At 40.5% G+C, this 14542-nt stretch overlaps 1 protein-coding gene across 1 annotated transcript; it reads right to left on the bottom strand.

The window, feature by feature from the left end:
• Window positions 1-12623: 12623 nt before the first annotated feature.
• On the bottom strand, window positions 12624-14092 carry LOC105934254 (ecto-ADP-ribosyltransferase 5). Its single transcript, XM_036145855.1, has 2 exons — window positions 14087-14092; window positions 12624-13991 (listed from the first exon to the last, which is right to left on the bottom strand). The coding sequence occupies exons 1-2, from the start codon at window positions 14090-14092 to the stop codon at window positions 13242-13244; spliced, it is 756 nt and encodes a 251-aa protein (XP_036001748.1). The 3' UTR covers window positions 12624-13241.
• Window positions 14093-14542: the final 450 nt, after the last annotated feature.

The raw sequence follows: 14542 nt of genomic DNA, 5'->3' as shown, positions 1-14542 counted from the left end.
GATTGAAATGACTGTCGTCATTTCAGCTTTTAACTTTTTGCTCTCTCTCTTTTTCTTCATAGTAGGTACACCTGGTCTGGCGTTCTGTTAACTGTGACATCATCCAGAGAAGACGGCTCACCCGCTACTACCATCTAATGTAGAACAGATTACTAGATCAATGTGTGCTTCTGTGCTTGTTTGTCTGTCTTGTTGTGTCTCTGTTCTGTCTTCTGTAACCCCAGTCGGTCGAGGCAGATGACCGTTCATACTGAGCCCGGTTCTGCCGGAGGTTTTTCCTTCCCGTTAATGGGTGGTTTTTCTTCCCACTGTCGCTTCATGCTTGCTCAGTATGAGGGATTGCAGCAAAGCCATGTACAATGCAGACGACTCTCCCTGTGGCTCTACGGTTCCCCAGGAGTGACTGCTGCTTGTCGGGACTTTGATGCAATCAACTGGTTTCCTTATATAGGACATTTTTGACCAATCTGTATAATCTGACCCAATCTGTATAATATGATTGAACTTGACTTTGTAAAGTGCCTTGAGATGACATGTTTCATGATTTGGCGCTATATAAATAAAATTGAATTGAATTGAATTGAATTGAATTGAGATTCTGACTTCTTCTGCCTTCTTCTTCTATTCCCTAAATCCAAAAATGTGTCCATCAGCTTTTTTTGATCCTTAGCTAAACCTTGATGGGTCTGCTCAAGTACCACATTCAAGTGCCCTGTAGAGTGTGTCTGCTAGCTCCTGGTGACTTGTAATAGCTTCGGTCTGTGCTAAGCGGAGCTGTACTAGCTCATTAGCTAGCTTGTCATGCATAGCCCATAAATCTGATTTTGTTCCTTTATTGAGCTAATTAATATTACCCAAGATGTCCTAATATGATATATATTAGGACATCTTGAGCAAGCATTGAAACTCTAAATGCACTGAGTTAATCTCTTCATGTTGTGCAACAGGGGCTAATGTTTCCCCAGTCTGAAACTTGGTCTGCTCTGGTGTTTTAGCCACCATTTTTTGGCTCTGCACCGCAAATGGTATTAGTGATACATAGTGGTACTGCATTAATGATCTTCAGCTTTTTTTTTTCCAAAAACATAACTGTGCATTCAGTCCGTTACACAGCAAGTCATATATAATTATTTTATGCTGCTTTTATGGTGTACACTAGTCCCTGTAACGTGATAGTAACAACAGGAGAGAAATGCTCATAACCACAAACAGGAAGCTGACAAATGTTTGTCATCGTCTGTTTAATCTGCTTTTTCAAGCTGCGTTTGGGAAATGCATCACACCTCTGATAAACCTCGACACACCTCTTCCTACAGAAGTGATGCAAAGCAAAAACGTTTTATTAGGGTAACAATTCGGTAGCTCTTGTTTTAAAAAAAAATGCTTTTTCTCATATTTTTACTGTTGTGCATCTGAAAATGTAGAAACATCGCACAGTACTTCAACATGACATTTATAGCAGGCAGATTGTTCCATTGTAGAACTTGTACACATTTATATGCTCAACCTTGTTTTCTGCATGGTGAGTCTCGGAAACCATTCATGCCACTGTCTTTATTCACATTTTCAAAAATTATGTTTCAGCTGGTAACAGAAATCTACATATAGCTGCAGCAACAATTTAAGTAATATTACATGTTACATTTGCAAACACCCTCTCAAAGAGGGAGTGGTGGACTAGTGGTGAGAGCCCGGTGCATGTGTCCTGGGAAGGCTGCAAGCTTGAATCCAACAGACTATCACTGGGGTCCCTGACCAAGACCATTAGCCCCAGAATAATCCCCAGGCACCCAGGCTGGTCTTAATATTATTGGCTCAATCCCCCGAGTTTTTCTTTTTTTAACAAAACTTTACTGAACGCTTCTAGAAATAACACCATTACTTCCACAAACAATGCGCTGCTCTTTGAAGTCTCCTGTTATCTACACATGTGGGTCGCTTTGTGGTCTTGAATCGTTCAGACATGTATGATTCAATTCAATTCAATTCAATTTTATTTATATAGCGCCAAATCATGAAACATGTCATCTCAAGGCACTTTACAAAGTCAAGTTCAATCATATTATACAGATTGGGTCAGATTATACAGATTGGTCAAAAATGTCCTATATAAGGAAACCAGTTGATTGCATCAAAGTCCCGACAAGCAGCATTCACTCCTGGGGAACCGTAGAGCCACAGGAAGAGTCATCTGCATTGTACATGGCTTTGCTGCAATCCCTCATACTGAGCAAGCATGAAGCGACAGTGGGAAGAAAAACCACCCATTAACGGGAAGGAAAAACCTCCGGCAGAACCGGGCTCAGTATGAACGGTCATCTGCCTCGACCGACTGGGGTTACAGAAGACAGAACAGAGACACAACAAGAGAGACAAAAAAGCACAGAAGCACACATTGATCTAGTAATCTGTTCTACATTAGATGGTAGTAGCGGGTGAGCCGTCTTCTCTGGATGATGTCACAGTTAACAGAACGCCAGACCAGGTGTACCTACTATGAAGAGAAAAGAGAGAGAACAGAAAGTTAAAGCAGAAATGACACCACATAATGCATAATTGAAGAACAGTAGAACTCAATATAGTGAGAAAATTAGACCCTGATATACTCCAGTAGCCTAAGCCTATAGCAGTAAAACTATAAAGGTAGCTGAGAGTAACATGAGTCACTAGTTATAATTTTTGTCAAAAAGAAAAGTTTTAAGCCTAGTCTTAAAAGTAGACAGGGTGTCTGCCTCACGGACCAAAACTGGGAGTTGGTTCCACAGGAGAGGAGCCTGATAGCTAAAGGATCTGCCTCCCATTCTACTTTTAGAGACTCTAGGAACCACCAGCAGACCTGCAGTCTGAGAGCGAAGTGCTCTGTTAGGAACATACGGGGTAATCAGAGCTCTGATATATGATGGAGTTTGATTATTAAGGGCTTTATACGTTAGAAGAAGAATTTTAAATTCTATTCTTGATTTAACAGGAAGCCAATGAAGGGAAGCTAAAATTGGAGAAATATGATCCCTCTTGTTGATTTTCATCAGAACTCTTGCTGCAGCATTTTGGATCAGCTGAAGGCTTTGAACTGCATTTTGTGGACTTCCTGATAGTAAAGAATTACAATAGTCCAGCCTTGAAGTAACAAATGCATGGACCAGTTTTTCAGCATCACTCCTGGACAGAATGTTTCTAATTTTGGCGATATTCCGGAGGTGAACAAAGGAAACTCTGGAAACCTGTTTAATATGGGATTTAAATGACATGTCTTGGTCAAAAATAACACCAAGATTTTTTACTTTATTACCAGAGGCCAGGTTAATGCCACCCAGATTAAGTGATTGGTTAAGAAGTTTATGATGACAGTCGTATTTAATAGTAATATGTAATAGAAATAGTAAAAATCTGATTTCAGCAGAAAATCGGAATTGAGCATCAAGACCTGCAGTAGCTATGTTTACATGCTCAAGATTTCACAAATAAAAATTAAATGGATTAAAAAATTGGACTGGACCATTTATATGGGCACACAATCAATTACTCCGATCATAATGTGCGATTATATGCACCTGGCTTTATTCAGAATAGAACCACTCGGACACGCGCCTTTATGAAATTGTGCACATGAGCACTCGGGTCAGTTTGCCACTTTCGGAATAACTTGAGCTTGTCAAGCGTTTTTATGTCAATTGATCGGATTATCAATCAGCATAAACCACCCCTCTCATTGGGAATACAATTTCATTCCGATTGAGCTTAATCCGATCATCATATTCTGTGTGACAGTTGTTCCAACTGTCACACAGAGACAGGAATGTTTCCTCTGGACCTGTAGCTGAAATCCTACAGATGAGCTCCAGCTGATGGCTGTCAAACTTCATCAGCGGGTCGTTCCATTTGTTTGCCAGGGGAAGGGGAAATTTTGCCTTTAGTTTATTTAATTTTACTATTTCTTTAATGTATCTTCTTTTTGTAACTTAGTTAAATAGTAATATTTCTTTAATTTAAAGATTTAGTTATGTGCTGACCAGTATTTGTTTAAGTTCATGTGTGTTTATCTACCCCCTGTGTGTGAATTAGCAGTGGTCTGATCAGCCACTATTTAAGTTCCCCCTCATGTCTTGTTTGTTAGGTCAGTTTTGTGCTTGAGTTCTTTGTGTTACTACCTGAGTTGTAGTTTGTTATGTTGACCTCAGTATTTGGGCCCCAATTTATCATTTTTTGAATATATTTTGAATTTTTGTAATAAATTAAGAATATATTTTTGAAAATTCATCAACGTCTCTTTGGCTGGTCTATGTAAAACCTTCACATTGGTGTCAGGAGTGGGATTTGACCAGCCAAGAGTACAAAGTTTTTTTTTCCCATTGCCAACCCTGATGATTGAAACATGCAGCGTGGAGGAAGGAGTAAACGAGGCAATGTTGTGGAGTCTCAAGGAACAGCAAGCCTGGCTGAGCAGACTGAAAGCACCGAACCAGGGACATCTGGAGGACATGTTGGCACCGAAGGTGAGGAGGGGGAAGAACCAACATATGCCGATCTTGTCAGTATTCTTCGTGCCCACATGAGCCAGCAGGAGGCACAGAATAGAATGATGAAAGAGGAAACGGCTCGCCAAGATCAACGGTTCAAGACTCTCCAGCACCAATTTAGTCTTTTGCAGTTAGAAGTCCAAGCTCGGATTTCTCCAACATCTGAACCTGCTAAGCTGCAAGAATCTGACTCGGAGGAACCAGAACCACAGGATAAAAACCTGCTGCCAGGAGACCATAAAGTCATCTCTACTTCAGGTCAGTTTCGTTCCTTCCTGGAGCCTAAACTAGAAAAGTTAACAGAAACTGATGACATTGAACATTTTTTAATGACTTTTGAGAGAATTGCAATTTCATGTAACTGGCCAGAGAAGGACTGGGTTTTTCGTCTTGTTCCATTGCTCACTGGAAAAGCTAGAAGTGCTTATGTGCATATGGACATTGAAGAAGTGGATGATTATATATCTGTCAAAGATGCAATTCTTAAAAATATGATATTAACCCAGAAACCTATCGCCAGAGATTTCGTTCTACAGAACTGGAGCCTGGTGAAACTCCCAAGGAGCTGTATGTAAGGTTAAAAGAGTTGTACGAAAAATGGATCCAACCTAAAGGTAAAACAGTGAAGGACATTGGTGAAATCATTGTCTTGGAGCAATATCTCCGTATGCTGTCTCCTGAGCTTCAGGTTTGGGTCCGGGAACATGATCCTCCAACAGCTTCCAAAGCTGCTTCTCTGGCTGAGGTGTTTGTGGCTGCAAGACGGAAAGGACAACCATGGAGTTATTCTTCTTGGAAGGCGTCTAAAGATACACGCAGAGCTGCACCTGTACAACACCACCAAAAGGGAGCATCTGCTGTGGGGAAGGCCTCTCCAAGGGAAATCCAGTCAGTAAGCACAACACCCAAGCAATACCATAAAGTGCCTGTCTGTTATTTGTGTGGACAAGAAGGCCATACAAAACCCATGTGCCCAAAGAACCCTCCTAAACTCACTCAACTGTGTGTTGTTCCATGCAAAAGGGAGGACTGCATCAGTGTTGAACAGTCTGTGAAACTGAGTGACGTCAAAGTTAATGGGAAAAGTGTAAAGGCCTTAATCGACACTGGCAGTGTTCAGACACTTGTTGATAAAGAGCTGGTTCCATCTAATACAATCTGCACATCAGACACCATCCCCATCCGCTGTGTGCATGGTGATGAAAGGCCATATCCCACAGCCGATGTGTATATTGAGGTGGAAGGACAACTATACCTGTTGAATGTTGGTGTTGCAGAAAATCTACCTTTTCCAGTGGTATTGGGTAGTGACTTACCCGTTTTGTTTGACTTGCTGCATAAACCACAGAACTGTAATGTAGTAACTCGTTCTCAAGCAAAACAGCCAGAAGAATCTCCTCCAACTTTGAGTGTGCTGCCTTTTTATGATGCAGATTTAGATGTGCAGCCCGGAAAATCTAGAAAACCGCGTCGTCAAAAGAGGCGGGAGAAGTTTCTGTCAACGCCTGTTACATCTACAGAAGGGGTTCAGGATTTACCCCAGGGTTTTAAGGTGCCTTCAAATATGGCTCAAATCCAGCGGGATGACTCCAGTCTGGCTGCTCTTTTTCTGAAAGCCAAAAGACCCCAGAAAGGTAACCACAGAGGTAGTGCTGAAGACTTTGTTCTACAGAAAAATATCCTTTATCGGCAACAGGGGGCATTTAGGCAGCTTGTGGTTCCTAAGGATGCAAGAGAGATGGTGCTTATTTTGGGCCACTCAATTCCCTGGGCTGGCCACCTAGGGGCACATAAGACCCTGGCTCGCATCAGGCGCCATTTCTACTGGCCTGGATTACGGACTGATGTTGCCCACTTTTGTAGGACCTGCCCTCAGTGCCAATTAACCTCCAATAAGTTTCCTTCAAGGGCACCACTGCAGCCTCTTCCCCTAATTGACACTCCTTTTGAGCGCTTGGGTATGGACATTGTGGGTCCACTTGAAAGGAGCAAAACTGGACACCGATACATGTTGGTGATAACCGATTATGCAACCAAGTACCCAGAAGTATTCCCCTTAAAAACAATTAAAGCACGAGCCGTGGCTTTCTCCTTGGCGCAGCATTTTTCAAGGGTTGGTTTTCCCTGTGAAATTCTGACCGATCAAGGCACTAACTTCATGTCTACTCTCCTAAAGCAGGTATATCAGCTACTGGGGATTAAGGGTGTTCGAACTACCCCTTATCATCCACAGACGGATGGGCTCACAGAGAGGTTCAACCAAACCCTGAAGCAAATGCTGCGTAAGTTTGTGGACGAAACCGGCTCGGATTGGGATCAATGGTTGCCTTATCTCCTCTTCGCCTACAGAGAAGTACCACAGGCCTCCACCGGGTTCTCTCCTTTTGAACTTTTATACGGTCATGAGGTGAGGGGACCTCTGGCGCTATTAAAGGAGACCTGGGCTGGAGAAGAGGGGAGGGAGGGGCCTGTTAATGTTATCTCCTATGTCATGCAGATGAGAGAGAGGCTACAAAAGATGACGGCTCTGGCCCAGCAGCACATGGCAGAAGCACAAAAGTACCAAAAGGCCTGGTACGACAAGTCAGCCCGGAAGAGGACCTTTGTCCCAGGCCAGAAGGTTCTGGTTATGCTACCATCCAGTGAGAGCAAGCTTTTGGCCAAGTGGCAGGGGCCATTTGAGGTAACAAAACAGCTTGGACCTACCACCTACCAAGTTGTTAAACCAGGACAACCACATTCCACCAAAGTGCTGCATGTGAACCTCCTTAAGGAGTGGACAGAGCGACCTAAAACCGGGGCAGAAGTGATGCTGATTAGAGCTGTGGAAGAGGAGGAAGCTGTGGATGATCAGTACCTGCCCTTATCAACACCAATGGAGCTTGACTTGAAACATCTGTCAAGTGAACAACAACTTCAGGTCAGAGCATTGTGTAATCCTCAGATATTTAAAGAATATCCGGGTCGTACAGACATTCTTGAACACAAGATTGTGTTGAAAAGCGATGCTAAAGTTAAACGTCTGAGCTACAGAATTCCAGAACGTCTTCTCAGCTCCCTGAAGAAAGAGATGGAATTGATGCAGTCCCTTGGAATAATTGAATCTTCCAAAAGTGAATGGTGTAATCCTGTCGTCCTGGTGCCGAAGAAAGATGGAACCATGCGCTTCTGTATAGACTTCAGGTATCTAAATTCTGTGTCGAAGTTTGACTCCTACCCTACTCCTCGCATTGATGATATGGTCAGTAAATTGGGCAAAGCTAAATACCTGACAACTATCGACTTGTGCAAAGGTTACTGGCAAGTACCCCTTTCCAAGCAGTCCAGGGAGTTGACGGCCTTTCGGACCCCTTGGGGACTCTACCAGTTTACAGTTTTGCCCTTTGGACTGCATGGCGCACCCGCTACCTTCCAAAGGCTTATGGATCAGGTACTGCGTGGATGTGATGACTATGCTTGTGCCTATCTCGATGACATTGTGATATATAGCAACTCATGGGAAGAGCACCTTCAGCATTTACAAGAAGTTTTGAGCCACCTCCAAGACGCAGGTTTGACCATTAACCCAGCAAAATGTGTTTTTGCACAATCTGAGACAGAATACCTGGGTTTCATAATTGGAAATGGTGAACTCAAGCCACAAGTTCACAAGATTCATGCGATTGAATCCTGTCCATTGCCTCAAACCAAAAAACAATTGAGGTCATTTTTGGGGATGGCAGGTTTCTATCATAGATTCATAAAGAACTTTTCAGCTAGAGCTGCCCCTCTGACAGATATGACTGGACCTAAATGTCCCAGTAAAGTCCAGTGGACGGAAAAGACAATTGCAGCATTCCATGATATCCAACAAGCACTGGGTCATGGTTCTGTCCTGAAGTGTCCAGACTTTGACAAAGGTTTTATTCTACAAACGGATGCCTCAGAAAGGGGTATTGGAGCAGTCCTCCTGCAAGGCGATGAGGCTTTACAGCCTGTAGCTTTCATAAGCCGTAAGCTACACCCCAGAGAAGTCCGTTATTCTACGGTGGAAAAGGAGGCCCTTGCAATAAAATGGGCCCTGGACTCTCTGAAGTATTACCTCCTTGGAAGAGAGTTCATCCTTCAGACGGATCACAAAGCTCTCAAGTGGCTGCAGCAAATGAGGGACACAAATAGTCGTATTACAAGATGGACTCTTGCAATGCAACCCTTCCGCTTTACAGTGCAGCACATACCTGGGAAGCTGAATGTGACCGCAGACTACCTGTCCCGTTGGTGTGATGACCCTTCTGAAGGGAGGGGGAATGTGACAGTTGTTCCAACTGTCACACAGAGACAGGAATGTTTCCTCTGGACCTGTAGCTGAAATCCTACAGATGAGCTCCAGCTGATGGCTGTCAAACTTCATCAGCGGGTCGTTCCATTTGTTTGCCAGGGGAAGGGGAAATTTTGCCTTTAGTTTATTTAATTTTACTATTTCTTTAATGTATCTTCTTTTTGTAACTTAGTTAAATAGTAATATTTCTTTAATTTAAAGATTTAGTTATGTGCTGACCAGTATTTGTTTAAGTTCATGTGTGTTTATCTACCCCCTGTGTGTGAATTAGCAGTGGTCTGATCAGCCACTATTTAAGTTCCCCCTCATGTCTTGTTTGTTAGGTCAGTTTTGTGCTTGAGTTCTTTGTGTTACTACCTGAGTTGTAGTTTGTTATGTTGACCTCAGTATTTGGGCCCCAATTTATCATTTTTTGAATATATTTTGAATTTTTGTAATAAATTAAGAATATATTTTTGAAAATTCATCAACGTCTCTTTGGCTGGTCTATGTAAAACCTTCACATTCTGACTGGCTTGTTTACATGATATGCATATTTATTCTGATCAGCCCTTTATTTCCGATTACTTTTGTACATGTAAACATAGGCTAGTGTGAAAATAGCCTTAGTGGTTAAAATCCGATCAATGGATGCACTGTGTCTTTCACTGAGACCTACCGTTTACTCAACAGTGTAAACGGCAGTCTTGTTCCTGTGAAATGCCACTGAATTTTTACTTACACAGGACAGGTATATGATGTTTTCTCTTCTACTTCTGGTCGGCTTCTCTTACTGGCTTCCCTGCTTGCCGGCTGCTGCTGTTTTGTCAAAATAGTTTTGGGCACAGGAACCAGGAAGTAAACATGTGCTACACTCTGAACAGATGTCATTCTGGACCGTACCTCTACGTTTGAAAGGAGAAAAACTTGACTAATACATTGTTGACAGAGAGGACAGATTGTTTATAGGGAATTTTACTTCAAACCTGGGTGAGAAATGAATCAATGAATTAGATTGATTTTACAACAAATATCTTACTTATAGCTCCTTTAAAGTGGCTGTTACTGCAGGCAGTCAGGAGCTATTAAATGAAAGGCCATGGCAACGATTGTTGAACTATTGATTGACTTCAGCATATTAATGGACAAGAACATTAAGTTCACCTGGGAGGATGAAGAAAACAGACCTTAATTCTTAGACTGCTATTTGCAAATAGAGAGCATGAAAGTCTTGAGACTAAAGTGCCTCTACAGTCATAGATCATCTGGTTTACCCACCTGCTGAAGCAAGTTTAGCATTAAACTGGATTTTAATACCAAAAAGACAGTCAATATGTATTGTCTTTCACCTAACAAAACATAATTAAAACAGTGTTGACTAAAATAACTTATGCCAGTCTGCCTGTTTTTGTGCAATGCAATTGTTCAATCCATAGAGGCCAACCATAGCCTGAGCAGTACTGACCTAAAGGGCAACGTAAACGCTCTTGAGAAATACCAAGGCATATAGTTTTGATAAGCATAATAGAATTTTTTAGAGAGCTGGTATATAAGAACTATTAGTCCAACAAGCATAAATTAGAGGAAAAACAGATTTCATCTCTCAAATTCATTTAATCTAATCCCCAGAAAGGTCCTCTTCAATTCATAACAGCAGGCAGGTGACGAAAACAGCTCAGGTACAGCACCAAAAAAGACTCTCAAGTTTTTCAGCATGGACAAGTGGCTTTCATGTGAGTTCATCTTACAAAAAGGCAGCAGTTTTCTATAAAAGCACAAAGATCCATCCTTTTATTGAGAATTAGGAAACCTCATTTGATAAGAAACAAAATATATTCAGGTATTATATGTTAGGTCTAGTTGCCTTTGTCTAAACGGTTTTCACAGTATAGACCTGGAGGTCAAGCTCTTAAGAGAACAAAAGACTTTGTGATGAGAGCTGACATGTCTTAAAAAAACTCAAAAATTCCTGTTGCATCCAATTCAACCTTTTGAGACTCCCATTGGGAATGGAAATTTACATCTGTAATTCAGTACAGAAATATCACAAACCGCATTAAAACTCTGGTCAAAAATCTCATAAGGCTTAATTTATCTGCCTTGTGGCCTACAAGTCTAAAGTAGTACAAGACGACAGCGCCATCCAGTGTTCATTTGGTAACCTCCCACTGTGAAACAAAATGTCTAGGTGTGCTCGTGGCGCAGCGCGACCGTAATACGGGGGCCTTAGGCAGAGGCCGTTGACTTGGGTTTGAATCCGACCTGCGGTCCTTTGCTGCATGTCTCTTCCCCACTTCCTGTCAGCCTACTTTCAGAAAAAGTGAACCACTAGAGCTGTGAAAAATCCCCCCCAAAAAAAAGAAATGTCTGGAGAAGTGTAATGAGTGATACTCGCATACCTACAATATGGTTTTTAGCTGGCATTTTGGAATTTGTAAATTTTAATTCCTGTTATACTGCAAATATAATAACCGCTATTCGGTTTATAAATATATATATATATATATATATATATATATATATATATATATATATATATATATATATATATATAATATTGTTGCTGTTAAGTTGGGCATACTGTCATCATCACCATGAGTACTTTGGAGAAATGTCCCGAATCAACAAATCTAATGTAGTTGCAAAGTCGATTTTTCTAAAGCTAAGCTCTTTAATTAAAGCCTTTAAAATTTATAAGCTGTAGTTATTTTAATCTTCTGTTTATGACAAGCTTCCAGTTCGAGTCTAGCTAAGCTTTGCAGCCTTCCATTAGAAGTTGTTTCTTATCGACTGCTGTTTGATAATAAATAATTGTAACTAACATTTTCTGTACTGTGATTAATGAGATGAAACGATTATCAAAGAGGACTACATTTACTGGACCAATTTACTAGTTCCAAATTATTGTCAAGACACTTCCTCCACTAATAGCTTGTACAGACCACATCCTGAGAGGGCTTGACATACATAGCCATGATAAAACAACAACTTCAAAATCCGTGAGCACTCACTTTACAGAGAAAATGAAAACACCTTAAAACCATTCAGGTTCAATAGTCCTACAGTCCATAAACAAACCGCTAAACTAAAATAACATACGATCAAGTAGGCATATTTGTTTTGTGGCAACATTTATTTGAACCAAATGATGCAACAAATACTTTTTACAGCTGCATGTGAAGTGCAGTAGCTTTGAAACATGTTATTTAAACTTTTACAATCAAATGTGATGATTCAGCTTCTTTTAAAATGTTTTGAACATTTGTGGAACAATTAAAAGATCTTTGACTTTGTTTTGTGAAATGGTTTTAATGTTTTTGATCATGAAATCCCACCTTCCCCCAGCATACTACAAAAATTGCCAAACAAGGTGGAATGGAACACTCTGCGACCTGCAGGGGGCGGGGTATGAAGTGTCTCAATGGTGCTTAAAGAGGCAGCACGAGATCGAGTTGCTCTCTGATGATCCTCAGAATAGGTGTAAAAGACTGGCTGGACCGTAACCAAGTCATCATAGGAAATGGCCTGTGTTGTTTGAATATGAGCTCAAACAACACATTTAAAACAATTGTGTAATCTGCATGAAGGTATAACCTCAGGAGCATTTGCATTTTCTAAAACTGAACCAGATGAAGTTCTAATGAAAATAAATTATCTTAAACTTAACACACATCCAGCAAGGCTCATGCATGTTGTTGTGATTTTTATTAAAACAGCAAAGTCAATTAGTGAATATTATAACTGTAGAGAAAAATGTATTCCAGCCATGAAACACAATTGTACAACAAAGGTCGTCTCACTTTACAAGATCAAGATAAAGATCAAATTCATATTTAATCACACTGAATAGATTTTGATTCAAATTAAAATCACATCAATCCAATACAATCCTGCCATGCAGTCAGATTCAAATCCAGTATGTTAGATATTACATGAAGCTACAAGTTGCTGGACCTGTTGAAAGCAGTTATTGGGAAAATAACAGATAACTCACAGGCATTTGTTTTTCAGTTTGCGTAAGTATTGAGAGATTCAAGTAATACTTTTATGATTTATTTCTCATTAAATCCATACACACAGTACTTAACTGAGTTTCAATTTGCTGTGATGTATAAAAAGCGCAGAAGCGTGGGTTCAGGATTCTTGTTTATGGAACAGAAAAGCAACAGAAAAGTGAACGGTTGCTGCACAATCTAATAAACCCTTCAAATGTGTCCTGTCCCTTTTATAAAATTTCTAATTTAAAATGTTAAATAATAGTGATTGTAAATGTAAACACTCATTCCTGTATGTTTGTTATGATACTAATTACTAATGGTTTAATTAGTTTGCTGTGTAAAAAAATAAGCTTGGAAGTGTATATCTTTAAAAAGAATCTCAATTAATGTCCAGCTCTGCATAGCGCGGCTTTTATCACTTATATTTCACTAATAACCTGCCGATGGGTTTTTGGTGAGGGCACAGTTTAATTCGGAACGTGTTTTTTTTGTGCTCTCGAGTTTATAGACAACATCACACCAAAGTGAATTTGGTGCAGATCTTTTCTGTATGTCTTTCACTATAAAAACTTCATATGGAGGAATCAGAATCTCTTTTTCTGCTGGAAACTCTGAGAACTTTGAGATGCCTGCTCCAAAGCAGGTGTAAATCTCAAAGCATGATTTTTTACCAAATGCAACAGGAGGATGAGAGCCCTCTGTGCTTGAGGTGAAAGCACCAAAGCGAATCTCACTGTTGACGGCCGTTTCAAAGTTACAGTCGGTTCTCCGGTAACTGGTGACACAATTGGAGTTGTGGTTGAGAGAGCGCAGGGCCATTGTGAGGAAGAAATGCACTGCATGATATTTAAAATTTTCTGTGTTATAATCAGGTTTTTGCGTTCGGACTGCCTCATTGAATTTACTGTATAATGCTGGTGTCTCGAGGGTATAAGCATGAATAGCCATGATTTGTTTTTTCTTCAGACTTGGGGTATTTAACAGTAATGACTTCAATTTATACAAGATGTAGTGTACAATCTTCCTCTTATAGTAGTTCTGTGCTGCACTCCAGGCATCTTTGAATTCCTCTCGCTGCTCCTCATTTAGCAGAGGCTCTATTATTCTTTTCATCTCACGTTCACAGCCATCATACATGTCATCAACAGAGTTTGGAGCCATATCCAGTGGGTAACAGTCCTAAACAAAAACCCAAAAGAAACGTGTTACTGATTGTCAGTATTTGTGTTGTTTAAATGTCCCTGTGCACCAATACAGCAATCCCTAAACTATGCACCCATCACCTCTTCATCCCCCAGTGATGGTGAAGTACACAATCCAAGTAATAGTAAGACTGCTGTCCAAATTCCCAGTGTTGCCATCTTTTCTCAGCAAACAACTCTGAAAACAAGACACAAAAATGTTTTATTAAACACCATGTTGAATATTTCTCCATGTCTTTCTCCTGTTCCAGTCTCCAATCAAGTGAAAGTAGCTGGAAGCTGAAAGTGAAGTTATGGGATAAAAAGTAGAGGTTTGAAGGCAGGAGTTTAAGATAAAGAGGCTGGCCCATCAGCACAGGTGGCTGATGGGCTACATATAAACTTTTTAGTTTTGATTTGACTACAATTATTAAAGGGAAGTTAAAAAATTACATTCGAAAATGTAATATTTGTAATACAAATATTACACGGTACTATTAATATTGCACGGTAATATTGCACGGTACTTCAAATGTAATACATTTGAAG

Source organism: Fundulus heteroclitus, chromosome 13 (assembly GCF_011125445.2).
Source record: "Fundulus heteroclitus isolate FHET01 chromosome 13, MU-UCD_Fhet_4.1, whole genome shotgun sequence".
NCBI lineage: Eukaryota > Metazoa > Chordata > Actinopteri > Cyprinodontiformes > Fundulidae > Fundulus > Fundulus heteroclitus.
This window is presented reverse-complemented; position numbering and strand designations above follow the sequence as displayed.